General features: G+C 42.6%; 3 protein-coding genes across 5 annotated transcripts in view; 1 reads left to right on the forward strand and 2 right to left on the reverse strand.

The window, feature by feature from the left end:
- Positions 1-9,705: 9,705 nt before the first annotated feature.
- On the reverse strand, positions 9,706-15,030 carry SMN1 (survival of motor neuron 1, telomeric). 2 transcript variants are annotated; one of them, XM_021538896.2, is made up of 8 exons: positions 14,960-15,030; positions 14,814-14,885; positions 14,589-14,726; positions 14,085-14,258; positions 13,536-13,682; positions 12,485-12,556; positions 11,853-11,966; positions 9,706-10,972 (listed from the first exon to the last, which is right to left on the reverse strand). In XM_021538896.2, exons 1-8 carry the CDS (start codon positions 14,996-14,998, stop codon positions 10,916-10,918), a joined length of 813 nt encoding a protein of 270 aa, XP_021394571.1. In that variant the 5' UTR covers positions 14,999-15,030; the 3' UTR covers positions 9,706-10,915. The 2 variants fall into 2 exon arrangements, with proteins under 2 accessions (XP_021394571.1, XP_021394570.1); XM_021538895.2 differs by having other exon boundaries at positions 14,058-14,258.
- A 1,614-nt stretch (positions 15,031-16,644) lies between these two features.
- Positions 16,645-21,080, reverse strand: SERF1A (small EDRK-rich factor 1A). Its single transcript, XM_021538894.3, has 3 exons — positions 20,934-21,080; positions 17,665-17,773; positions 16,645-17,150 (listed from the first exon to the last, which is right to left on the reverse strand). Exons 1-3 carry the CDS (start codon positions 20,938-20,940, stop codon positions 17,078-17,080), a joined length of 189 nt encoding a protein of 62 aa, XP_021394569.1. The 5' UTR covers positions 20,941-21,080; the 3' UTR covers positions 16,645-17,077.
- A 457-nt stretch (positions 21,081-21,537) lies between these two features.
- The window catches only part of BDP1 (BDP1 general transcription factor IIIB subunit), a 52,063-nt gene continuing 45,723 nt past the window's right edge, over positions 21,538-27,877 (forward strand). For both annotated transcript variants that reach the window (XM_031507462.2, XM_077789999.1), the window contains exons 1-3: positions 21,538-21,727; positions 25,920-26,469; positions 27,143-27,249. In XM_031507462.2, coding sequence (XP_031363322.2) covers positions 21,558-21,727; positions 25,920-26,469; positions 27,143-27,249 — 827 coding nt within the window. In that variant the 5' untranslated portion in view covers positions 21,538-21,557. The remainder of the gene's footprint in view (positions 21,728-25,919; positions 26,470-27,142; positions 27,250-27,877) is intronic.

A 27,877-nucleotide genomic window follows, 5' to 3' on the forward strand; every position in this document is an offset into this window, starting at 1 on the left:
CTTGGCTAAACCCCTAGAGCAACAGACAGTGAGAGCAGGAGGGGAAGTGTCCATCTGTTGCTTCTCTTTCATCTTTAACTGAACTTTGAAGAATATAAATGGAGACAAATGCAAGATCACAATTTTGCAGTGTCTGTTCAAAGTGTGTTTGCAGCTTGAACCTGTGAGAATTGTAATGTGCTACACCTCAATAAAAGGAAGTTACAGGTGCAGTGTAACTTAGCCTGGAGAAGAGGAGGTTTAGAGGTGACCTTACTGCTCTCTACAATTTCCTGAAGGGAGGTTGTAGACAGGTGGGGGTCAGTCTCTTCCACCGGGCAGCAACTCACAGAACAAGAGGACACAGTCTCAAGCTATGTCAGGGAAGGTACAGGTTGGATATAAGGAAAAAATTTTCACCAAAAGAATAATAAAGTAGTGGAATTGACTTCCCAGAGAAGTGGTAGAATCACCATCTCTGAATGTGTTTAAAAAAAGACTGGACATGGCACTTAGTGCTATAGTCTAGTTGAGGTGTTAGGGCATTGGTTGGACTTGATGATCTTCCAACCTCGTTATTCTGTTATTCTGTGATTCAGTGTCTGAAGCAATACATTACAATGGGTTTTCTTAAGTCACCTTGTGATGATTGTCAATGCAACAGTGACTGAGTTGCTCTGGGTGTATATGACTTAATTTTTGAGTTTTGTTTTTTGCCAGATTAGAAATGGCAATATAACAACTGAAACTTAACACAGAAACAAGCAAACAAGCAACAAACCCAAACATCTTCTCTTACATTAGTTCAATTTTTCATGCTCACCTCATGATCATGAAAGTAGCCCATGCTACTCTTTCTATGCTTTTTCTTCTGATAGTGCCTGCATGCTGGATTTGAGCATCTGCATCTCGTTTTGTGCTGAGTTAAACAATCCCTATAAACCCTTTGTGCTGTCAGGTGGTGCAGTCCTATTACTAAAAACTAGCAGAAAAAGGACACAGAGTGTTTGTTCTGGTCTAGCAGGCCACTCCAAGCTCTGAGCATCTGGCTCTTATATATTCTGATGCTGGTGACAGCTCTTGAGACAGCATTTCCTGGTAATATTTTCATCTTTGCAGTTAGTATTTTCTAATAGAAATAAAAGGGGTTTGTCAGAACACTTCAAATCCTCTTTCTTCTCTTGCTAGATAACAAAATAACATACTCTACCCAGCTGAAAGTAAAAAGAGTGTTGAAGTTGCAGCTATATACTCCATTATCAGCTTGTGGTCACAGCAATAATTAGGTTTGTTCTTTCCTACCCTTGTCATTGGTAGAACAGTTCAAACGAGCTCCTGAAAAAATCACTTCTAAGGCAGTGTTTCTCTGGTGTATAAAGACTTTAATCTGTGTCCTGTGTATTTAAAGCAGTATGGAGGAAATCGTCCCTCCACCTATTCTCTTTGACTGGGATTCACTGGCTCTCAAGTCTCCCTTGCTTGTGGGAAGCTCCAACCTTGTTAATTCTTGTTTATTTCCTTATTTACTATATCTGCCATAAGATCAGTCAATTAATAAGTTTATTAGGAGGCCTGTGAGAACTTCTTGTAGCTCTTGAAGATGTTGTGTAAAAGGTTTCAGACTTAAAAGTGCTGAAGGAATACACCCTCTGGTGTGGTTGAAGATGCAGTTGTGGCAAGAATTTTTGAGACTAGATAGTGCTGCCTTGTGGCATGAGCCCTCACTTTCCTTCCAGTTTACATTTTCTTTGTAGGAACAGAAGTTCCCCTCTGTAAAAACACTCATGACTAATTTCCAAGAGTGAAAATGCTGAAAATGCAATCATTAAAATAGGAATAGAAGAGGACCCCACACTGGAGCAGGTGGATGCCTGAAGAAGGCTATGACCCTGTGGAAGGTCCACACTGTAGCAGGTTCTGTGCCCCATGTAGAGAAGAGCCCATCCTGGAGCAGGTTTGCAGGCTTCAGAACCTTCAGGACTGACTGCACCCTGTGGACAGGACCCACACCGGGTCTTAAAGAACTGCAGTCCTTGAGAAGGACCCACATTGGAAAAACTCATGGAGGAGTGTCTCCCATGGGAGAAGGGGAAAAGTATGAGGAGTCCTCCCCAATGGAGAAGAAGCAGTAGAGTTGTGTGATGAATTTGCCACAGCCCTCATTTTTCTGCATTGCTGGGGGGATGGAGGTAGAGAAGATTGTAAGTGAAGTTAAGTCCATAAAGAAGGGAAGGGTGGGAAAAAGGTGTTCTAAGATTTGAGTTTATTACTCATTAGCCCGCTTTACCAAAGTAGCAAATTAATTTCTTCTGTTTAAGTCTGTTTTGCCCAACAGTAACTAGTGAATAATTATATGCCAGTCCTTATCTTGACCTAGAAGCCTGTCATTGATTCCTCTTCCCTGTGCAGCTAAGGAGTGTAGGGGTAGTGCAGCTTTGGTGGGCACCTCTTGTTCAGCCAGGGTCAACCCACCACAGTAATTTTTCAAAATACAGAAGGACTAGAAGACTTTTATAACAATCAGAGCACTTTCTGGTTTTGGATTTGGATGAGAGAGAAATGTGACTTTTATAGCCAGTAAAAAAATTAAAACAACAGATTTGAGATCCTGGATTTAGAATCACTTTCTGAAGGATGAATTTGTTTGGTAAATGTCATAAATCTTTAAGATCCCTCAATTACTAGAGAAAACAAAGCTCTTTAGACTTACAAATACTAATTCAAAGAAAAAACACCACCACCACACATAATGTAATTTAGTAGTCTTGTTTTTCAAAAAATATCAAAAAAGATCCTGTAGCAGATGCAAATAACAAATACATGAGCTGAATCTTTCTGCTTCGCACTGATTCCCACATGTAGTCTTTGATTTTGTCATGTGTCATGGTTTGACACTGGCACAATGCCAGCGCCCCCATGAAAATGCAATCTATCAATTGAATGCTGTGAAATGCAATCGAGAACAGAGCAAAGCAGGCCTAATAACAAGGCAAGCAAGCTTTATAACAAAGGGAATAAAAACTTTATTAAGCTACCACTACTACTATAAAAGGAAAAAAAAAGGGAAAAAACACACAAAATTCAAAATGAAAACATTTCAAAACATTCCTCCTCCCACCATCCAACTCCAACAAACCACAGCAACACACATTTGGACCCTTAATCAAGTCTTCATCCTTCCACATAATCAATACTGAGTCCATCAGGGGAGAGAGGAGTCTCCCTTGCACCACAGACCCTCCATGAAACACAGCAAGACACCTCTTGTGTTTCCATGTCACACATGGCACTGCCCAGGCACACCAAGCCAGTGTGACACTCTCCTCTCCATGTCACAGTGCTCTCACCACCGTGCATGGACAAAGACTGCTTATAGGGCCCCTTTAAGGATGCTTTGCCAAGGGCCAACAGGAACAACTGTCCAGTGTCTCATTTTGGGACTGCAGTCCCCCCCGTTTCCCTGGGGCCAGGGGTCCAAGAACAGAGATCACCTTCTCTTCTCTGAAGATGGAGAGAATCCTCACACCCTCCTCAGCTTTTCTCTGTTCATTCCTGAACTGGTAGTTGCTGGAGGAGTTTCTTGGCTCACCATTGCATCCCCCTAAAATGCAGTTTCTTTCTTGGAGGAGAAGTTGGTTCGCTCTATGGCTAACAAGAAGAGTCCAGCCAACAGCCACTCCATCATCTCCCCCAACCTTCTTTTCCTAACATCTGAGGTCCCCGGCTGTCTCTCTTTCCTTCAAGTTGAGGAGAAGCAATATTTCACAAAGCCTTCATTTCCCAGGAAAGTGTTAAAATTCCCAGACTCCCCGGACGGCTGAAATATCTCGGCCCAGGACTTCGTCTCCTGTCTCCCCACCTTCTCCTTCTCCTCTGCCAGCAAACTCCCGGGTGTCTGCAGGCTCTCTGTCTCTTTTCCCTCTAGGTTGTGGGTGGGGGGAACAAAGACATCTCAGACGTTTTCCACCCTTCCATCCACAGGAGCTGGCGCAGCTTGGTTCCTGATCCTTCACCCCTGGCCTACCTTCCCAGGCCACATGGCTTTTCCCTTCCCCCACCCAGCTCGTGGCTGGGCAGGGGAGGTCTGCACCCTCCGACGACCAGAACCAAAGAGAGCGAGTTCCCCTGGGAATTCTGCTTTTAACCCCCCTGTGATCTCAGAGGTGTGTCCACCTTCAATTGGTCACCCCAAGTGTCAGTATCCAAACCTGACCCCTGACTGGACTGACCTCTTCCTTCTGAAAAAATTATTTTTCCATGTCAAACCACAGCATCATGTTAGGCAAATACAGGGAGACAGAATTCCAGGAAGTCCATAAATGACTGCAGAAGAGTTAAAACCCTACCATGAGAAATGAGTATGTTAAAGTCTCCCTTTTGTCCTGTACATATCAGAGGTCTTTGACAGAAATGGCAACTTCTGCTTTTTTTCACATACCCTTGTTCAATCTAATGTGCAATGTTTTTGCTGTGGGTTAGTTTGATTTATCATGATGATTAGATGTACCCCATGCGAACGGCAAGAAATTCTGTCCTCCTTGTGTGTAGCAGGCAGAGGCCCTGCAAGACCCTGGCTGTCACTTGCCTAAGATAAGAAATGCCTAGTCATGGTGACTGGACCAAAGAAGCCCCTCTTCTGCATTCAGACCCTAGTTACCTCTCTGTAAGTGTATAGGTTGTATTCTCCTCAGCCCTGGCCATTGGACAATTTCACCCCTGTACCCTATATCAACCCCCATCTCTGCCCAGTTCGGCAGAACTGTCACTGCCCCCGTCACAGAAGCTGAAATGAAAGGACACTGCTGTGGGACCACATACAGACTTCTCCTCTCTCCATCTCCCTGCATCTGCCTAAGGAATGAGCTGAAATCACTAAGAGCTGAATTTGCCAGAGCTGAAATCACTCCAGAGTTGATCGCTAAGTTGCCTGCAGCTGGGAGCTAGCCTGAGGGACCCAGATAGGCTGAGCCTGACAGCCCAGCGCTGTCCAGACACCTACAGCAGCGGCAGCCAGGAGTTGGACAGACCTCTGAGCCCCACGTCACATTACTTGTGAATTTGTCCTGGGAAACAGTGTGGGTAATATTTCAAAGTATGATGTCCATATTCAGAAGTTGAAGAACCCAGCAGACACACTTAGAGGTACAGTGTTCAGGATGCAGTCCTTTGAGACATGACTAGGAAGAACATAGGGGAACAAACCCTGATTTACTTGCCAGAGCTCGGCTTTTCTACAGGTAATTCAAAGCAAAGCTGGGAGGGATTGTTGATTTATAGAATGGCACAAGTCTATTATAGCACTTGAATGAGTACACATTTTATTTTCATGCATCATTAGGCAATGCAGTGTATCCTCCATAAATGCTGTCATCCTCATGATGAAGAATACAGGCAACTCAATCTTCAGGCAAAAACTGTTCTACTTTATCATTGTTGCTGTGTTGCCTCCACCTTTTCTTGTTCTTATGCAGTATTTTTTTGAGTTGAGGGAACTTCTTTCAAATGCACTGTTTAAGATGTGGATCAGTGGTGGGTTTTTACAGTCACATAATTATATTTTTCCTGCTTATTAGTCAGTAACAGATACAATGCCTCTTTATTTACCCTAGAGGTGCAGACTGCTCTTGAAAAATTTGCAATATATTTTCCCTACTGAGCCATAAGTGCTTTGATGATTTTGGATTTACATTCTGCTATATGCTCTCCCATTTTCTGATTTAGATAAGGGAAATCTTCTGAATTCATCTGCAGTAGACATTAATAAAATTATTCCAGAGAATGTCACTTCAAATCCTCTGCAATTGTACTGTCCCTTTGGAAAGGCTCCTTTACAGCCTGCTTAGCAGATGGCTCTGCAAGCTGTCTTCATGGACTTTTTGCTCCTGCTGTCTGAAAGAAGGTTAAAATTAGTTTAGGTATTCTCAGACATTTTCTTTTTTTACTCAGCCTGTCTGATTTTATTTTACCCACTTCATTTGCCAGAGGTTTTGAGCCCTTGTTTTCTTTATTAAAAGTGGCTGTTTTTTGAATGATGCTTTCTGTCATGGTCGGAATGGGAGCCTCAGACAAAGTTTATCAGGGAGACCCACTGAGACATGAAGGGCAGAAAGGACTTGCTTACCTACTAAACTCCTGAGAAAGGAGTTCAAGTGTGCCTGGGTCCACTCTCAGCCCCAGATTTTGTTTTGTTTTCCAGTAAGCCCAAGATGCTGGCAATCCAGTTCTGTCCCTGCTTTTGAGAATGTGGTAGCAGGCCAATGCCTTCCTAACTAATTGAGTATCTTTGATTTGATTGAGATCAAGGTGATCTCACCTTGAGCGTCTTTGAGGATGGAGGAGTCTGACCAGCCTTTTTTAAAAAAACTTGGGTTGCTGAAGTCCATGTGGAAGCCACTGCTCTTACTAAAGTCAGGTGTTTTACATAAGCTTGAACCAAGCTGGTTAGCTATATGAATGTAAGACAAGATCCACTTTCCAATGCAGGTGGGACAGAGGTTCAATATAGTCCTGGTCCTAGCTAAAATCTTGTCTTGGCTTTCCATTAGGAGAGTAATGCAGCTGAAAAATGAGACTGACTTTTGCAAAAGCTGTGGCAAGGAAATTGAAATGAAATTGCCCTAGCCCTGTCTGAGGTGAAAGCCAGAGCAGAGTGGCAAGGAGGGTATGTTTTTAGAAAGGAGAAAGCATTTACCTGGACACTTACTTATTTGTATGGTGTTACTAGGAGAGTAACATTGAACCAGGCCTCACAAAGCAGATTTGAGCAAGGGCCTATATTTAGGTCTTTCTGAGAGGGAAGAGCTGAATGAGACGAATGGCTGTCCTCAACTAGAATCAGAGGTGTTCAGCACCTCTGAAAATCAAATACTGTCCACCTGCAAAAAGGACAGGTTTATCAGGAACAAGGGAAGGTTGAAACAGATTGGATTTTGAGAAGGGAGGATTACCCTTTATTTCTACCCTGTCCTCCCTCTCCTTCCTTTCCTGTGGCTGCCTTGAGCTTGTCAACAGAAAATTCTTTGTGTCTCTGGAGCACTCATGAGGCTTCTTACGCCCTCTCTGGAGATGTAATTTACCTTTTCTGTTGGTCACCTTTATAAGCTTCTTGAGTTACAGAATCAACAACAGCAGAGGCAGACCTGAGAAAGGAAAGCAGATAGTAACCTATTGCCCAAAATGTAAACTTTAATGGATTTTTTTACTTGGATCTGCTACCATCACTCTTTGGCACAATATTCAAGATATATATGTTTGTTTAATCTTCAACAGGAAAGGTAATCTCTCTGCAGGCTAAAATTGTTCCTCTTAATCTGAAGGAGCTCATCCTTCCTGCAAGGGTAAAAGAATAAAGTCTGCAGCCAAACTGATGGTTTAGCATATCTGCATTTGCTGCACCTCAGACGCTTCCCATTTATCCTGTGACTGCAGGATGACAGCCTGTTAGATGTAGGTGAGTTAAAAGGAGAGAATTTCAAATTAAGTGTCTGAGTAGAGAAGGCACTGCTTCAGGATAAATTAATCTTCTCTTTATATACTTTATAATTGCAAAGTGTCATTTTTAATAGGTATTACTTTACTTGCTTGTTTTATACACAGCCCAAAATCTTTGCTTTTCAAAGTGTATTCAGCCTGCTTACATACTAGACTTTGCTGAGACCTTTATTGAAATGCCTTCTTAGTTCCCCTTCTACAAATCAGTGGAAATTACACAAAAAATAAGCAGTGAAAAAATAGACTGACTTAAAATAATAGAGCTTCATAATTTTGTTGCTAGTTATATGCCCTAGCTGTTAAAACTCTCTATTTCCAAAATGTTTTTCAAACGTATTTTCTAGTCTAGTCTTAAAACTATTATGTAGTTTTAAGTATCATAGGCCAGGGAAAATGTTTTTTTCTGTAAACAAATGCCAAGTCTGTCATTTTATCTTCCTTTAGTTTTTGACATAGATTTCAGTATAGTGACTTAATTACAGGAGTCACATCTTGTACATAGGGTGACTGTAAGGCAAGGCTGGAAAGCTCATGTGGTGGTACTCAGGCCTGACAGGGACTGTTATGCTTGGTATCTCTATCTTTGCAGAGCTGATCTGATGTCTGACCTCCAGTGGCTGCACAAGTGGGTGTTTTATTTGCTTTGTTCTGTAAGTGGTATTTGAACACTTGTAAACACACCAGTATCTTACTCTAGTAGACATTGCTTGCTAAAGAATCTTTTATCAGTCTTCTCACTCTTGAGTATCACAGTGCTCAAATTTCTATTTTTTTCAACCTAACAGCAACACTTTTTTTTTTATTTTTAATGTACCATGCCTCAGCTTCACTGTTTATTTGTTAACGTTTCACATACCTTTGGAACATATTTAAATTGTTATTGATGCCTGTTTGATTTTGCAGTGAAAGTAGCAAACTATGGAAGTTTCCAAAAGCTTGGAAAACTGTTAGCAAACCACTACGTTAAAGAAATTTCTTTACAATACTTGATAATGTGTCTGCTTTAAAAGAAGTGGCCATTATCCACATGTTCATACATCAGATCACAGAGCAGTAGTAATGGTTGCTTTTCATCACTGTTCCTTGTTTGTCTGGTCCTGCAACAATAGCAAGGCTAGGTTGGCTCCTTGATACAGAGGCCCTTAAAATGTCTAGTATCATGATGAAGGATCTACAGTGTAGGACTTTAAAATTACCTTGGCAATGGGTTTTGCCCTTTTCACCAAATTTTCAAGCCTAGAAAAGTTTGAAAGTGTTAGGATTTGGGTTTTTTTTCCCTTGTCTTCTTGTATTCTTAACTATACATCTCCATTGCAAATAAATATTGTCCTGGTTCTAGACAGGAGAGTTAATTTTCCCAGCAGCCAGGAGAGGACATGACTAGCAGTCCCAGATTATTCTGTAACATCTCACATCTTCAATGGGGATGGGAGAAAGGACCTTTCCAGGTCACATATCCTGGCAGTGGTCAGGTGTTGTTGAGAATTCTCAAGTGTAGTCAACTCTCGTATGTGAAGAATTTGCCTCTTTCTTGTGCACCCTTTTATTAACATTCTATGCAGTTGCTTTGCTTGCCATTAAATCAGTTACACAAATCCTGTTTAAAATACAAGCCCCCTTACTGAAGTCAGAACTGCAGTAAAATTGTATGCTAGGTTTTACTTGTGTTTAAAACTGATGAAGGCCTCTTTTTCTAACAATGCCAGACACCAACACAACTGATTGAAGCAGACAGCAGTTCTGCCTCTTCAGGAATTTGAAAGATGATTCAGAACCTTTGCTTCACTGTTCACTGCAATCAGTCTTAATTTACGTCACCTAGATAATAATTAAAAAAAAAAAAAAAAAGAAAGCCTTCAAAGTAGCTCAATTACTTGTGGGAAAACTGATTCTTGACACACGACCACAGTAGGAAAAGGAAGTGAATGCAGTAAAGTTCATGCCATATTTCACTGAAAAGCAAACCACTGGCATTAACTAAATTACTGCCTGGTTTTGTGGCTACAGCCTCTACTAAAAGTAGAGTAAAATAAATTCAGCCCTATATTGTAAGGGCTGAAACCTACATCCGTACTTACCTTTCCACAGGCTTTCCCTAATTTACTTTCAGTAATGGTACTCAGAAAAATGCAACACATCAAGGATCTCTGCCGTATTTCAGCTATTCATCCAGCCAAGAAACGCCTATGGAAGCTCAAAACAAAAACCACCCCAAAATAAATTAAATCCCTAAACTCAAGGTTTAAGAAGTAGAACTTTATTAACACATTTGAAACAAGACAATAGCCTTCCTAAAAAAAACTGTCATATTTCATGATTCTAAGCAGACCTGTAAGATGTCCCTCCTGCTATGACTCATGTTAGTGTCACCAGTGGCCACTGTAAAACACATTGCTGCCATAGGTCTCTCCTAAGAGGATTCCATAATCAATTGCTCTGATCCTGCCATTCAGACAGAAAGTCTGAGGAATGCGAAACATGTTAAGAGATATATGAAATCTATCACATGGGGTCAAAAGAGTTAAATATATAATGTGGTGAGAAAACTTGAAATTGCCTCAGCGAAGTGAAAGTATTCTGTTGATGTAGTGCTTTTGAAACACATTTGGCTAGAGGTCCTTAAGAAATGGCTCATTTCAATGCACATTTAATTACTAGTCTGATCTTATTTATTTGTTAACAGAGACAGCTCAGTATTAAGAAAATGTTATGACTAATTGTCTTGATAAAATTAATTTCTTCACCATCAACCACCAATGCATAAGTGATAAACACCTCTCAGTGGAAAAGATTTGTACCTGGCTTTAAAAAAGAAGCAAAAATTATTACAAAAGAGCTTTTTTGTTTTAAACACACAAAGAATTACTCAATTACACAGAAATTACATGTTGTCACAGAAAATCAGAAAGCAACTTCCTAGAATATAATTTTCTTTTATAAGGAAGTGAACAATATACTGGAGAATTCTGGGCAAAGTATTTCAAATAAAAGCACAGGTACTGAAGTACTGAGAACAGAACTGCTCAACATTACCAAACTGAATTTCTCCTGAAAACAACGTTTAGATACAACTTTCCCATCTGTGTAAGAAAACGCAGATGAAACAAATGCATTTCACTTACAACCTTTTGTTCCCAGAATAGCCCACTATGAACCATTAATAATTCAAGTAAACCGCACTGTTAATTGTTATGTAGACAGATGCTGTACTTAAAACTCTCATCAGAGCAACGAATACTTTCCTTCATTCTAGCTACAAAAATACAATTCCACAGCTGCAAAGAAGGGATTACTACTGGCAGAAGTAGTCTTTTCAGAGAGCTATAAGAGTGGATGGAATCCCAAAGCCAAGAGGTTTCTGAAGGGTGTTCAAAACTTGACTGTATCTTCATTTACCACAAAGCTGCAACACTTACAATCCTTCAGAACAATGGTGGATATGTGGTTACTTTGCATGTGTTTGTCTCTCCAGCGCTGCTTCCATTCGGCTTTGTTTTAAACCCTAGAGGATACAATTTAGTAAAATCTTGGTTTGGCCAGCATGCAAATAAAAGCTTTAGTCGCAGAACAAATTAATTTCTGGACAATGCTTTTCAGTCCTCTACAAAACACAAACAGTTTTAAACTTGCTTTTGAAATCAGAATGGGCAGTTTAGAAACAATAAAAGCCCAACTACATGTCCTCTTTATAATCAGAGGCTATACAAAGTAATTTCATATATATACTTGTTCAACTGAAAGTAACTTAAAGCAATCCAGAGTTATATGTAATCTGAAACACAAAATACTCTCCTACTTCCTCAGTGCAAACTGTTCATCACATCATTTTCTTTCTTCGTAAGTGCACAGATGAAAATATGAATCAATAATATAAATCACAAATTTTCGCAACTATGTTGACAGTTTCTACTGAACCTTCGCAATGACATGGAGCAATTACTGATGAACAATCTGCAAAAGTGACAAATCTGATCTTAAACGTGATACTACCATTCATACTGAAAGAAAATACATAGAAGACTATTGAAAAGCAATTGTATTTACTCCACTTGTCGACAAAGACAGAATTGTTTTAGAATGGCTGTAAAACACTGGCTATAAAATACCTGACAAGACCCCTCCAGTCGAACAAAGTACTAAAACATCAAATATATATATATATATATAATATATATATATATTTGCTGGCTCACGTTCACGTGAATTCTACTCAACTCAGTATTTACACAATACAAAACACCCTTAAATGTATAGACTGTAAATCAGAGTAAGACACCTAAAAAGCAGCCCTCTCTGTACTCTGTATGGCTTCCTGCTGCAAACAGGAGCACCAATAGCAGTGCAAAATTACCAAGACACTTCAAAACTACAGCAGCACATACCAGGTAATATCCAGTGTGGTAACCACTCATGTACCAGGCTATCAACATGCTCCCCAATGCTTCATCGTCCTCAGCAGAGTCTGGCCTCATGGGTGGTGGAGGAGGAGGAATTAACTAAGGAATCACAAAGGAAATGTCTGTTTCAATAGGATGTTTCCCAGATTAGAGAGCAACTAATTCTAAAAGATTAAAACATGAAACTGAAAAATAGGAACATATCCTCAGTTTGTTCTCTGAATAGGAATCAGAGATGATGTTTCCTGAACACATGTAATTTCCAAAGCCTAGGAAAACACAACTCCTGTAGCTTCACGGGAGTACTGTACACAAAAAGCCTTACTAGGGGAAAATACTATCTTCTTCAGTGAAATGCTGTTAACACAAAAGTGTCGTTTCTTCAAATAATTTATCCCTTGGCATTCTTACCAACAGCTTCACTGTCACAGAAATGAGTGCAAATCAGACCTTGTACGTTAGATTATCATAATATTTGGAACTGAATGTGTTAAACAAATACATGAAAAATACAGGCAAACAGAACAAATATATTCTAAAATCACAGGCAGTGAGCACATTCAGTAAGAAAACCTGAGATCACCAATACTCATCTTCCCTGTTCTTCTGTCACTTACTGGTGGTCCTGCCGGGAAGGGAGGGGGCCAGCAAGATAAAAATGATGGAGGTGCCTTGAATTTTGATCCAGACTACATGGAAAAAAAAAAGTGGAAAATTATAAATTAAAAGGGACTTTAGAGTATTAGCATTTTACTTAAGAGACATGTACATAATGATGAAATGTATCTGAGGCACATTCCACAACTTGAGAAGTACAGCTTAAGATTACTCATGTTACTGAGGTAAACACTGCTGAAACAGGGCTCTGGTTAATACAAACATTTTTAAAAGGCCTTCCTAAGTGGAAGTCAACAGTCACACTCTCAACAGGAAGAAACGGATCAAATATTCACACAGGCAAACAGATAATTTCCCTGCTCCTGTGCAGATGGGGCAAAAGTTGACTAAATTCCATTGTGCTAGTGAATTTCCTTGTATAAAAATCTAGATACAAATCCACTGAAGAAACAGAAAAAAGATAAAATAAAACCTTATAAAGAAATCTTGCACAAACAGTAACATTTAAAAAGCATAATGCTGTGTTTCAGAAAACAACGGCACTATTATTTAGATTCCTACACAACTGGAAAACTGAAGGGTGTATCAATACCCCATTCACCCCTAATTCTAGAGAGCAGCTACAGCTGAGAGGCTCTATGACATGTGGACATCACCTTTAATGCCTTCAATGTCCTGTGAAGCGAAACATACAAATTGGCTAGAAAATGCAAAATCATAAAACATCAACAGCCCTGTCCTTAATCACAACACCATAACGCAGACAACAATATCCCTCTTTTAAGACAAAAGGCAATTGAAAAGCAAATGTTAGCTACAGACCAGAAGGTTCTCCTTACTAGACAGCAGCACTGCAGAAGGACTATACTGTGGCCAGATAATTCTAAAATGGCAGACCAACAGATACTGACATGCATATACGTACACCCATTCTCAAAATTCTGTTAATTAAATTCTAGACAATGATAAATATCATCATATTGTCTCAGGATTCACAATAATATCATGCTTAGCAATTGTACATAAATTATTTCAATTAATTGAGTTTACCCTTCCTGAGCCTGGGGCTGGTGGTGGTGGTGTGGAAAATCTCAAGTTTTGAGGGGAAAATCTTGCTTTTGTGCAGTTGTTTTTGTTTCGAGGTGACTGGGAAGATTTTTCACTTTCATCTGTTGAATATGGAGTCTCATTTTCATTCTAGAAGACAAAGACATTTTTATTATATGCACTAAACAGGAGTTTACAACAATAGTTTTAGTGTGAAAAAGTTTGGAAAGTCCCATTCACATCCTTCCCTCTCTCCAGCCCACCCAGTCCTACAAAGGAATAACTTTATCTGCTCATCATTTTAGCTACACTCTTTCACTGATGAATTTGTTGTTGTCCACTCCCTTTCTTCCACGCTGAGTTCAAGAAGGGATGCTTTCATTCTGTCCATCAACTTGTATCTGTTTACAACAGAATTATGCTTCGCTTCTCACTCGGAACACCAGCAGTGCCACCAGACATACTAAAAGAAGTTCATTCTCCCACTTTCCCAACTCTTTACGGAAGAATGGAAAAGTCCCTCACCTCCCCAGAATGCCCCATCCCATTTACTGTTTCATCACTGGCTGGAGGAAGTAGATCAGACAAATTCTGCTTCTCCTGATTTCCATATCCCGTGTAAGTGACGACACATGTGCCTCTCTTCTGGTTGATGGAGGCAATAGTTGCTAGATACAAATTACCATCCTCAGACCAAACAGCACTGCAGCTGTCACCAACCTTCCACTGCAACAGAAGCAAGAGAAGCATGTAAATATCTACACGGCTGGACAGAACTGCTTCCTAAACTACTTTTTGTCCAGAAAGATAGATCCCACCTACAGTGTTTCCTTTGTATTTACTGAAATTCCTCTATGTAACCTGAAATTTATAACATTATCACCCTACACCACCATTCCAAAATGTTACTCTCAAGGTGACGAAGCAGCAACTTCTGAGTGCATAAGTACAATATGTTGTATTTGCAAGTTGGCCAAACCAAGATTTTACTAAGTTGTATCCTGTAGGGTTTAAAACGGCAGTACAATCACCACTGGCATTTACAAGTGAGACGACCTGTTTCAAAGGTGCGGTATTGCACTTGGTATTGCACTTGTTTCTATTTCCGATCATTCTATGATTTTTTCTCTTTATCACCACGCTCTCCTCCCGCTTGTCTGAAGGTTCCGAGGACTCCCCATTCTTTAAGGCATTCTTAGGGAAGAGAAAGGAGAAAACCAGTAAGTGCCAAACCAGCGGTCTCAGCCCCAGCATCCAGCCACGGCCGCGCCGGCCCTTTACCTTGAAGGAGGCCACCGCCTTGTCGTACGCCTTGATGAGGGCCGTGTCGTCCCAGATGTCCGAGTCGTCGCTCTGGGGAGAGCACACAGCCTTTAGCGCCATGGCCGGGCCCCGCTCCCGCCCCGCTCCCGCCCCGCCGCTCCCACCTGGCCCGCGCCGCGCCGGAACAGCACCGCGTCCGCCATGCCGCGCGCCCGCCCGCCGCGCACGCGCGCGGCCCCGCTCGGCCGCCGGAAGGGGCGCGGCCGTGCGCGCGCACGCGCCTGCTCAGCCAGAGGTCCGCCGTGGGAGCTGCGGGCAAAGCGAGCGAAGGACTTGTGCTGTGTTCAGTGCTGGGCTCCTCAGCACAGGAATGACAACGAGCTACTAAAAAGAGTCCAGAAAATGGTCACAAAGATGATTTGGGGTCTGGGGCATCTCATCAGCAGAGACTGCAGGAGTTGGGGCTGTTCAGTCCAGAGAAGAGCAGACTGAGAGAGGATCTCATCAAAACAAGTATCTCGAAGGCAGGTGCCCAGAGGATGGTTTGCCAGACTCTTTTCAGTGTGCTCAGCGATAGGACAAGCAAGGAAACCGAAACACAAGAAATTGCACTTCAATAAGACAGAGAACTTCTTTAAGAACTTCTTTACATTGAGGATGGCAGAGCAGTGGAACAGGCTGCCCAGGGAAAGTCATGGAGCCTCTCAAATCTCACTTGGGCACATTCCTGCAGCATATGCTCCAGCTGTCCCTGTCTTGGCAGAGGGCTTGGACTGGATGATCTCCACAGGCCCCTTCTGACCCTAACAATTCAGTGATTCTGTGAATTTGCCTAATTTCTCAACTACTGCCAGCACCAGCTACAATTTCCTTCCAGCTCTCCTCAGCCTGTGCCAGGGGCCTATTACCAATGAATGAATGCACTTAGAACACAGTTTAAAAAGCAAAGGCTTCAAACTCTAGCTAGAGACTGAATGATTTGCTGAGGAACACAATCAGTGCAAGCAGCTCCAGGTGCAGCTGCAGTGGGAGCCCAAAGCTAGAGGCCAACCTACTGCACAACAGAGCACAAGGACCTGTGGCACCAGCACGAGGAACTGAGGCACAGCACAAACCAGGACCCACCCCTAGACTCTCAGGGTGTAAAAGCCAAAGGTTCCTTTGTTTAGGGCCCCTCTGCAAAGACATCAGGTGGAGCTGTGACCTTGTTATTGCAACAAGATTAAGTTATATTAAAGATAAGGACGTCTGAGAATCTGCTAATGGAAGCCTGGGCTTGGGATGGTAAGGAATTCTGGTCTGATGAGTGTGAGGAGTACAGCTGTGAAGGGGCTTCAGTCCCGGTGCAGCTGGTGTGAATGTGACTGCCACAGTGGCTCCTGGATGGTCAGACAGCGAAGTTTCCTCAACAGTTTTCCCCTGCTCAGTACACAATATACTCAAGCATGCCTGTAAAGCAGGGGCTGAGTTTTTCCACACTAACTTACATTCCTGAGGCAGGTTTAAGCAGTAGTTTCAAACAATTTTAGTGTTGTAACGATTTCAACATCAGCTTCCATTTAACTCATTAATATCAAGCCTACAGCTTCTTTAAGGTAGTATCGGGACTTGACCAAGTCACTTTTGTACACCAGCAAAGTCTGCAAGTCAAGTGGCAATTTTTCCTATAGGGCAGACTTAAGCTCCATGTGACAATGCTTATAATATGCATTTCCTATAAACTTTACTTATACTTTATATTATACTTACACTCTTATACTGCATTCCTCCACAAGATTATCCATTCCTTATGTTCTTGGTAACTTCTTAGAAATCAACTGATTATAAAGCATAACCATTTCAGATTAGATAGTACTTCATATGCATCATTTTATTGTAAAAATATTTTGAGATTTACAGTTCAGACCTCCACAAGGTGAAGCACATCTTACAAGTCTGTTCCATTCTGAATGAAGCTGTACTTTCAAGAATTCAGGCAACCAAGTCTGGTCTAACTTCAGAAAGTCTGTTACTGGAACCATTAAGTAAAACTAACAAATGCAGCAAAACCTAGAATAAAGCTATTGCTTGGTACTTTTATTCACAGACATGCAGAAGAGTATAGTCAGTTTTGAAAGAGCACTATAGACAACTAGGCCTATAGTAACCAGAAAATACTCAAAGTAACGCTAGTTGAACAACTCTGCAAAATAAACATTTATTTATTTAATGGCCGATTTTATGTATGATCTTCTAGGTCCTTCTGCTTCATTGGTGCACTCTATCTTCTCCATAGCGGCAGCTCATTTTGCTCCTGCCTGCAGAGACTTCCTTTCATTAGCTGCCTTTTGCTTTTGTTGCATTATTTCAGAATCCCTGTGAAGAAAAAAACAGCTGGATATCAGATACTGGCTCACAATTTTTCTAAGCAGAGTTCCCTCCATTTAGTAAACTCCACCTGAAAAAGGAAAAAAAGAATTTCTCAGCCACAAACAGTCTTTTTATTACCCTGGTTTTTTAGTGCATGTATTCCATGAGGCAGACAATTTACTTGATTAGTGGACCTGATATAATTATTTTGATTTTAGAAGTAAAGGACATAATGGATCAAATATCTTCAAGAAAGCATTACACAATCTTTTCCTGTTTGCAGTAGGCAAAAAGCTGGTCAAAAAAATGAGAAAGCTTTACAGGATGTAATAAAAATACATCTGTTTAATAGCAGATACAGCAAAATTTAATCCACAGTTTATGCTCTGGCAAGTGATTAGCCAACAAATAAAAACAAAGCATTCAAATGCTGTGTCAGCTAAGACACTGGATTCTTTCTCACCCATGTCCCTCTCTCCTTTTTCAGCCTAAACATTTACTCAATTTTTCTAGACCTTACCTCTGTTTCCTCTGAGAAGCAGACAAGCTATCTTCTTTCCTTTTGCCTTTGTGGATCTCCTGAGTTTTCTTCAGGTTCTTTTGGCGAGCAAGTTCACGCTGGTTCCCACCTGCAAGATAATATAAACAAGTACTACCACTTGTTTTTTCCCACACAATGTACTTGTATAAAAGTCTGTTGTAAAGGCAGTGCAGTTTGGCATAATGTATAGAGCTGGTATGGCCATATCTTCTATCTTGGTGTCCTCTCCCAGTGTACAACAGGAGAAATTAAAGGCTCATAGTTGTTACTTTTTCAATTCTATGTCATGTTTAAGAAATTACCAAAATTCTAATATTCCTTACAGAAACAAAATGTAGTTTGTCATAAAAGGCTGAAGGAAAACCATCACACCAATAGGCTGGACAAAATCATCCAAAGACAAGTCATCCACTCTGAAACACATTCCAGCATTCAATATAGCTTACAAATTATTTTAGACTGAAAGAACAGCATTGAAATTGACTGCACTCAAATACTATTGAAGAGATGACCTCAAAAGGTTTTTTTAATTTGAAATACAGTACAGAACATAAGCCTGGGCCTTAGCAACTGGATGGTGGTGGCATTACTTCCAACAAAAGTGAGAAGAGTAACATTACTTCTTTATGCATATCAAGACACAAACCCACATGACTGTCAGCAGAGAAGACACTTCTTCAGGGAACAGACAGCTTTCCCCACAACTAACTATCAACAAGAGGAAAGCAAGCTCTTTGATCACACTAAGTTCCCGAGGGCACAACATCAAATTATCGACTCTCCATCTAAATACTTAGGGTCTTCAGGCAATGGCCACAGACTGCAAACTCTTCTGCATTAGCTGGCAATCTCTCCTCAGTATTCCCTTCCTTTGCTCTATTTTGCACCTGCCAGACCTGGTTCACTGGCTTGGTACTACTTCTTCTAGTTCTTTTGGAGTGACAGTGTTCCAGATATGCTACACATAATCATTTGTTCTGTTGAACTAACACAATCACATTCTTTTATACTCAAAAATTACAATTCCCTCTCTTCATAATTTTTTGTCTCTCTAAATTAGTTTTAAGACTGTCTGGGCCATCTTTCAGTCTCAAAGGCAGCAATCTCAGCCTTGAGGTGCCTGTCATTTCTGGTCTACCACTGCTTCTTAGGAATAGGCCACTTTTAAACAACAACAACCTGCTGGTATGATCCACCACTTTGTACCCACACCATTTCTGAGCAAAGGTACCTCAAGATGAACTCTGCAGAAGCAGGGGTTTGTGCATTCTCCACAAGAGCCTATGGACTGCCTGATAAGACATGCCAGAAGCTCAAGTAAAAACAGTCCTGTATGACTGCTGCTTCCCAAAAGATGCTCTTGTATTGGAAGATAACTTTTGTCTGTGACAGGACATTAAGTACTACCTCTTGGAAAAGGTAGAGAACTAAGACAACTTCTACTCACGATCCTCACTAGCATCCTGTCCCCAAAGTCCATCTAGAAGAAGGGCAGCTGTCTGTTCAGAGACTGAAGCAAACCAGCTGTCTCTGGCAGTACTAGTGTTGATTAGAACTTGATGACTCATGAGCAGATGACACATTCCAGGCCATAAATGGCTCCTGAGATTTGTGGTGCTCAGGAGGCAAGAACGTTATATGAAGGACTGGGGAGCAATGAAAGAACTTTTCTACAGTGCTTAAAAAAAAAAAAAAAACCCAAAAAAAAAAAAAAAAAAAAACAACACCACCAACAGCCCCAAAACAAAAAATCACCCCAAAACGAGAAGTATCTTCTTTTATCATGAAGAAAACAGAAACAAAATAAAAACAGTCTGCTAAAGCCAGAATTACCTTCAAAGACAAACACTTCCTTATGAGCAGTTAATTTCCACTCTTAAACTCCTATTTTTCCTTGTTTTCAAGCAAATAGTGAGCATGGGCTATGTAGAGTTTTTCCTTACACACGGTAAGGTTTTAAATTTAGGAACAGAACTCAGTTGTACCACTGAAAAGCAGGTAGCACAGCAAAGCAGAGAAGGTAGAAAAGCTGAGCAATATATAATGCATACAAACCACGGAATACCAAAAAACTGAAGAAAAACTTACTTCTACCATAAGTGCTTCCAAGTAAACATTGCCAAGGACTATTTGGCCCCATTACTTCATCTGGGATGCTGCATAAGTGTCCCTACCTTCAAGGGAACCACTGGCGTTTCCTACATTCTGTAATATCAAGCTAAATATTCTATGAAATTGTCCTAACAGAACACAATTCAGCTTCCTGAAATTCAAGCTTGAACTGCCACAAAAAGAGCAGTGCACTCTTCCTGCTTATACATTTCTATACATTCCTTCTCAACCATCCCATCCTGTCCTGCTTGTGCAAAACATAGACCTTACTTCAACCTGTCCTTGCTCTTCCAACTTCAGGAGAAGAAAAACGCCACGAAGAATCCTAAATGTGCTTCTTTATTACGTTCTATGCACAAACTTTGTGTTACAGGTCTTCAGCAGCAGTATGCCCTCATAACCGTGTATTTTCGAGATGAATTGAAAGCACAGCCTCAAAATTGGTTTTTTTCAAATGAATGTGAAAGCACAACCAAAATTAAACACGAGGATTTCCTGTACCGCCAGACATAACAGGCAGAAGGCACAGGAGCACTCCCCGCAGCCAGGGGAGCCAGAGCATCCTGGGTCACCTCTCCGCCATTTCAGAGCGGGTGTGCGAACACTGCTGTTGGTCAGCATTCAGCACGGTGGCGATTCACCGAGCGCTCTTGCCCTTTCAACAACAGCCTCAACCACCACAGGTTAAAGCAGCATAGTATTCAATATTCAGCACAGATAGTAAAGCCCTCTATTCTCAGACTGGGCGGCAGCCGGAAATGAAATGGAGTGTGGCTGTTGTTTCAGCCCAACATTACCTTAATTTCTCCCCCCGGTCCCGCCTCCACTGACACGCCAGAAGGCGGAGGAGGATGTTTTCCCCTCCAGCTTCGGAAGGCAGCAGGACATGGGAAAAAAACTCCTCCTCACGCACTCGCTACAGGCGACATTTCGCTGGTGGGACGCCAAGTCCGCAAAGAGCCGGACGCGACATTGGCCTCACACAGCGGCTGACTTCCATACCGCGGCCCAGGCACGACCCCCAGCCGGACCGCCCTCGGCGTCGCGCCCCACAGCTGGAACCGACCAGGAGGGCGGCTCAAGTCCTGTCGCCCACTTCGCCACCCGACAGTCCTAAACAGCTCCCCAGTACTCACGGGTCATAGCGAGACGCTCAGGCCGCGCAGCGCCGCTACGCCTCCGACCGCTAGCACCGGCCAAACTCGACCCTCCTCCGCCCCTACCACCGCAGCGGTCTGAGGCGGCGCCGCCGCCGCCGCACCTTATGGCGCCTCGCTGGCCGTGATGTCACGGCGCCGCGCGGGCCCGGCCCAATCAGCGGGACGCGCACCGCTGACCCCGCCCCGCGGGCAGGAGCCCTGCGAGGCTCGTGCTGCGCGTCCTGCCGGGCCCGAGTGTGAGGGGGAAGGGGGGGGGGGGGCTGTGGTGTGGCAGCCTGGGCTGGGGGCAGAGCGGGCGCCTGGACAGCTGCTGGGAGCCGGCTGAACTGGGGCCACGCGGCTGAGCAGTTGCTGGGGCCTTACAGGCGGCTACGGCGCCGTTACTGCTTCCCCGTAGAGGCTCCGCCTCCCGCCCCTCATCTCGCGATGGGTGCGGGCTGATGACGGTGCGGGGCGCGCCGCCGGGGCGGCACGCCGTGAGCCGGCCGGGCTCGCGGCACCCGCGGGCCCTCGCCGCCGCGCGCTGCTGACGCCGCCGAGCTCGCGGGCGGGCGCGTCTCCCGCGAGCGCCCGGCGCGCCCGTCTCCCGGAGCCGCCGCCATGTTCCGGCGGGCCCGTCTCACCGTGCGGCCCAACGTGCGCCCCCCGGGCAGAGCCGCCGCCGCTGGCGCGGTGGACCCCGAGCCGGCGGAACCCCCAGGCTCGGACACCCCGGCGGCGGACGGAGCAGGGACCGCGGCGGAATCGACGGGCGCGCGGCGGGAAGAGAGGTGAGTCCCGCCGAGCTCGCCCTAGCAGGGCAGTGTGTGGGGCCGCCGGCGGCACTGGGCCGCGGATTCCCGGGAGCGGGACGGGCCTGTGCAGGGCCGGACCCGGCGCATCCCCGGAGCTGGCGGTGGCTCTGCGTAGCGCCGGTTGTCGTGGCCCGTCGCCGCCTGGTTTCAGTGCTATGACAGGGCGCTGGCTCGGCCTGAAGACCTCGTGCAAGACGCGTACGGTCGGTGCCCGATGACGGCGTGTCCAGGGTTGTCAGACAATGTTGTTTGGCGCCTTCGTAGACTAAGAAACCGCCGTTTCTTCACTGCAGTTGTGCAGCAGGTGCTTGGAATAACATTGCATTGGGCTGCCCAGAGAGGTGGTGCAGTCACCATCCTTAGAGGTGTTTAAGGAAAGACTGGACATGGCATGTAGTGCTGTGGTCTGGTTGACAAGGTGGTGTTGAGTCATAGGTTGGACTCTACGATCTCGAGGTGTTTTCCAGCAAAATGGCTCCTGTGATTCTGTAAGTGAAGACTGCAAAGGAGGAACCCAGTGTGGTCCGATACTCCTTACTTCTAGCTCCACAGCAGCCAGGAGCCATGATTTGCTGTGTGCAGCAAAAATTCTTTGTGCTCTGTAACCAGATGAGTTTGATTTTGCATTCCAACAGCATTTTCTCTTTTGTGTTCATTTCTTTATGAATTGGCAAGGGAGGACTTTCCTTTTGGTTTTTTTTGAGTTAGTTTTTTTGCGGTTTTTTTGTGGGTTTTTTTTTTTTTTTTTTTGCTATTTTTAGAGGTTTTTAAGGGCTTTTTAATGTGATGGAAGCACATGGTAAAGTTGGCCTTAGGACTGGCTCTCCCTGAGGACCTCTCTGCTGTAGGTTAAGCCTAGCTGGTTACTAAACCCCGCACAGTTTATTGCTTGCTTCCCCACACCCCTGCCCCTCCCAGCCTGGTGGGATGGGCAGAAAATCAAAACGGCAAAAGTTCAAGAAAAGGTGTGTTATGATAAAGACAGTTCAATTACCTGGGCATGTAAGCAAAGCAGAACTGGGGATTCAGTCACCACTACCCACAGGTATTTAATTGTCTCCAGGAAAGAAGGGATCCATCACTCATAACAGGTACTTGGGAAGACAAATGCCATAACTCCAAATGTCCTTTCTTTCTTCTTCTCCTAGCTTTTACTGAGGAGCATGATGCCATATGCTGTGGGATAGCCCTCAGTCTTCTGAGATCAGCTGTCCTGGCTGTGCCCCCTCCCAATTTCTTTCTGATTCCCAGAATGGACAGCCATGGTGCATTGTGAGAAATAACCCTGGTGCTGCATGATCATTGCTCAGCATTAGCTGAAAGCATGGGTGTGCTGTCAGCACTGTTGTGTCACAAATCTGAAACAGCAACATCAGAGCTACTGTGAAGGAAGTTAATTCTGTCCCCACCAAAGGTAGTACAGATCAGTGTTTCAGGACATGTCCTTAATCTGATAATTGTTCTTCAGAACAACATTCACACTTCTTTTTTACAGTTGGGTTTGAGTCTTTCATAAATCCTTTTATTCTTTTAGTTGAAGGTTGCCCATTATGACAGTATGATGAAACAGTGTTAATGTTGTCTGTTTCTGTGGTTGGAAATTCAGGTGTCAGACTAGTTGGCATGGCATGTCTTTAGGAAACCCATACCATGTTTTATTCAATTGGTATTTTACATCTTTACTTGTTTTGCATTTTGTTTCAAGAGTGCCATTCTTTCAAGTTTTATTTATAAAATGTTTATGTTACAGGGATCATCTTACTGGATGTTTTGTTATCTGATTTTTTTAAAATGAAGAAATTTTTATGATTTTTCACTTAGATGCTACTGTTGTTGTTTCAGCAGATTTGTAAAAGACTTTTGTGTTCGTAATTTAACAGGTGCATCAGTGTAATATAATTTTAAGTTTCAAAACTAGGTATTGGTGTGACTCTGAAAGGCACTTTGATCTAGTTTCATGGTCTAAAAATAGGTCTTTGCCATATAGCCTTCTGACAGGGTAGCCCACCTAGCTGACCTGGGGAAACCAGTTCCTGTAATCCTTTTGGATTTCAGTAGAACTTTCCATATTGGCTCTCACACTATCCTTCCTTCTTGACAAAACATCCAGCACACACCTGGATGAACGCATCATGTGATGTGTGAGCAACAGGTTCATGGGTTGGGTTACAATGAATGGGTGACATCAGACTGGTGACCTGTCACTGGTGGGGTTCCACAGGGCTCCATCCTCTGCTCTTCAACAGCTTCATAAATGACTGGACACTGGTTTCGAAGGCATATTAAGTAAGTTTGGTACATGATACAAAATGGCCCTGCAGGGAGACCTCAACAAATTAAGAGGGCTGGGCAAACACTGGCCATATGAAGTTCAAAAAGGGAAAGTGCCAGATTCTATACCTGGGATGGGGCAACCCTGAATGTGTGGACAGACTGGGGAACAAATGACTGGAGGAAAATGACTTGAGGGTCCCGGTCAGTGGCAAGCTCAACATGAGTCAGCAGTGCCCTGGCAGCCAGAAGGGCGACCTGTGTCCTGGGGTGCATCAGGCAAAGCATCACAGCCAGGCAAGATTGTCCTCCTCTGCTCTGCCGTGGGGCTGCCTCACAGGCAGTGAGTGCTGGGGGCAGTTTTGGGTATAAGAAAAACATTGAGCTGTTAGAGAGCATCCAAAGAGGGGCAGCAAAGATGGTGAAGGGCCTTGAGGTGAAGTCAGATGAGGAGTGGCTGAGGTCATTTGGTCTGTTCAGCCTGGAGGAGACTTAGGGGAGACCACTTTGTAATCTACAACTTCTTCATGAGGGGAAGTGGAGGGGCAGACACTGATCTCTTCACTCACTGCTGCTCAAGTCTGTGTCTGTAGCATCAGTCACTTTACATTGTTTTATTTTCTATATACTGAATAAGTTTTGTTAATTATCAGGGAAGTGGAAAATTTTGTAAGAGAATTCTAATTTTTTAATATACTTTCTGTTAAATTTTATTTAACTGTTCAGAAATCTAGTGCTGCACTCTGATTAAAAATTCCACATACCATAGGTGGTATGGAGAAGGTGAATTAAGAATTTCCATTGTCTCGTGCTGTACAAAGAACAGTGGGTGTTGAGTGGAACTTGAGCAAGGATCTCATTCAAAACACCTAAATAGGCACAATGTTATTAGCCCTCTAAACTCTGCCCAGAGGTGTTCTGTGCTAAAACTGTGTATGAACTCAAAGTGTGGGACAAATTGATCCAGCCATTTAACAGAGGCTGCTAAATGCAAATACATCATCTGCAGCATTTGCCTGAGTCATAGGCATAGACATAGCTGGAGAGAATTTTGAAAAGTTTGACTATGTGTTTATACTTTTTTTATATTTCTTGGAAAGCATTTACTTTTGACCTTTTTAAAAAATGTGTAAGTGAACCATGGGTGTGGTTGTCCTTACGTACAGAAACAAGGCATAGTTCCAATACAAAATTTTAAAAACTTGCTTTATGACTCAGTTATAATTATACTGCAGTCTTACTATGAGTAACAGCCATGAAACTGAACACTGGTAGAGTCAGCAGATTTGGGATGATCATAACGGTTGGCAATTTTACTTGCACTTTGAAAATTATTTCTGCATAAGTGATAGAAAAAGTATTTACATACAAAGTACATACAGGGAAGCTAAGAGCTATTGATGTGTAAAGTGTGAGCATGGTTTGCTGAAGTTTTTCTGGAAGTCACAGTTTACATATCACCTACTTGCAAATGCGTAATAGAAATGTTCCGTTTTGTTGCAATAAAAGTCACCAAATCACTGTTACATACAGCTTTGTTGAAGTGTTTTTAATATATCGCCTATGTTATGTGGGTAACTTTTTATAAAGCTTTATGGTACTGGTGTATTTTCAGCTGAGAGAGCCTTCAGAAAAAAAGAGGTAGGGTGTGAGACTGTGTTATTGTTGCAAGCTTGTTGATCAGTGATTAGTATTAGAAAATAATATGTCAGTTCTTAGAGCTAATTCTTTGATGAGGAAATACCAGCTACATGTTGGTCCTAGCATGGCTTCTTGTGTATAACTGCTTTCCTGTAGCCTAGTGTTCATACTGATTGGCCCATAAACACATCTTGAAAGTAACAGCAACAAATCTTTCACTGTAAAGAACTTAAGAATACTTTCTTAAATTTTCCAGTGATGACAAGGCAGACAATACAAGTGGCACTGGGGAAGCTAGTAAACCTGCAGAGATGCTTACACAGAGAAGAAAACGCATCTCCACCATGCCAAATCTTGTCAAACCCAGAGCTGGACCATCGTCTGCTCAGCGTTCTGCACCAAAACCGCAGAGGCGAACATCACAGGCTTCTGATGGTATTGCTTCACTTCATAAGGATCCCTCCCCATCAGAAAAGAGTAATGTTGAAAGCTCTGTAAAGTCTCCTATGCTGCCTGAGAAAAAAACACCTGTGCCACAAGTGCCACAGTTTTCACCGCTAAAAAAGTCTGTGAACAAAGACCAAACTGTTGGTGTAGCTGCTCAGAAAAATGATGATAGCTTGCAGAAGAGTGTACCTTCTCCTCTTAAGGAGAGACCAACACAGGAAAGATCACAAACACAGGAGGAAAAGCTACCTGTGAAACCTTCTGAGAAAGTCAAACAAACATGTTCTGACCATGAACGGATCCTCAAGGCTCGGAAATTGAGAGAAATGCTCAAAGAAGAGCTGAAGAAAGAGCGGATGGTAAGGCCTCTGTGTTGAGCAGTGCTTATCTGTGAAGGGCAAGACATTTGATTCACCCTGTATACATTATCTCTTTGCAGTAGTGTTTTCTGATGATTGTCAGCTGCTTACTGCTAAGTAGTCTGTCATATGTCATAATTCTTTGTTTATTCTGTTTATAAGCAGTAGCAGCACTTTGTTCCCTAAAATACAGATTTTACAAGGAATTGCCTAAATTGCCTTTGATTAGACTACAAGTCTTTTTGACATGACACCTGGTTTTATTTTGTAGTCAACATTCCAGTTTTGAAGGTTTCGGTGTTTGTAATACAGCAGGGAGGTGTGCTGCAAGAAGGCTGGATTGGGGATTTTTGTTTGGGGATATTTTTTCAAGTTGATCATTGTCTGAGTTCTGTAATTTTGAATAACTTTTAACTTACTTGTACCAGGTATTGAAAAGGGTAAGTGTCTTAAGAGTCTGTAATGCTCTCTCTGAGAAAGGGATGCTTTTAAGATAATCTTGTTTTGGTTCTTGGGAGTGGTCTGTGTGTGTGTGTGTGAACAACAAAATTCCATGAATGGGGTACTTCATAAATAAACAAATGTAATAATAATTTGTGAAATAGAAAATATTTTCAGGGTGAAAATAAGTGTTTGTTGTTTTCTTTTGTTTTAATTTTGGTTTGTATGGAAGAAGTTGAAACACAGGCCTCCAGTAATTGAAGGACGTTCTCCACCAGACCGTTCTAAAATGACCATGAGAGACTTAATATACTATCTGCCAGAAAACAATCCTATGAAGTAAGTATGACTTTGTCTCTCTCCTTAGGTTTAATTACCTTTTTACCTCTATAATACTTAAATATGGAGTATTAGCACAGATACAGTATTGTTGCAGTGATAACAAAAGCTTCTAGACTAGCTTCTAGTTTTCACGTCTGCTTAATTCTAGTACAGAAGTGAGTATGGAGCTTAGTGTATTTGTTGAAATACACAAACATGAATCTATCCCTAGTGTTGATTTATCTCTACAGAAATAGAGACTAGTAGAATTTTTTCTCCCTAACTCCCTCCTGTGAAATTTTTAGTTGTGGCTGTTAGGGATGTTATAATTGCCCACCAGACACAGTGGACTCATGAACCTAAGCACGTCTCCTTCTAGGTGCTGAAGTGCAAAATGGTCTGCAAGACCTTAGAGGTGTTTACATTCCACGTGGACAAATGTAGCTGATGCTGTTCCACTGACATGTTTCACTAATGCAGCTGGCAGCACAGACTGCCACAGACAGAGCAGAGCCTTTTTCCTGCAACTACCAAAAGCAATCACATAAATAGAAGTTCAGTTATCCAAGTTCTGGTCTTTCAGTAGTAGATGAGCTTTCTGATGTCATCTGTTATCACTTCTTAATGTTTGTGTGCTTAGATGTTT

The sequence above is a fragment of the Lonchura striata genome, chromosome Z (assembly GCF_046129695.1).
Source record: "Lonchura striata isolate bLonStr1 chromosome Z, bLonStr1.mat, whole genome shotgun sequence".
Classification (NCBI taxonomy): domain Eukaryota; kingdom Metazoa; phylum Chordata; class Aves; order Passeriformes; family Estrildidae; genus Lonchura; species Lonchura striata.

Coding starts and splice junctions, on each gene's coding strand:
- SMN1 (XM_021538895.2), bottom strand. CDS start 14,998: ATGGCGGACGCGGTGCTGTTCCGGCGCGGCGCGGGCCAG. Junction 14,259..14,588: donor ATACCGCACCTTTGAAACAG/GTCGTCTCACTT, acceptor CTTCTGTTGCAG/TGGAAGGTTGGTGACAGCTG. Junction 11,967..12,484: donor CCTTCCCGGCAGGACCACCA/GTAAGTGACAGA, acceptor GTGATTCCTTAG/TTAATTCCTCCTCCTCCACC.
- SERF1A (XM_021538894.3), bottom strand. Junction 17,151..17,664: donor GCTTCTCAGAGGAAACAGAG/GTAAGGTCTAGA, acceptor TTTTCTTCACAG/GGATTCTGAAATAATGCAAC.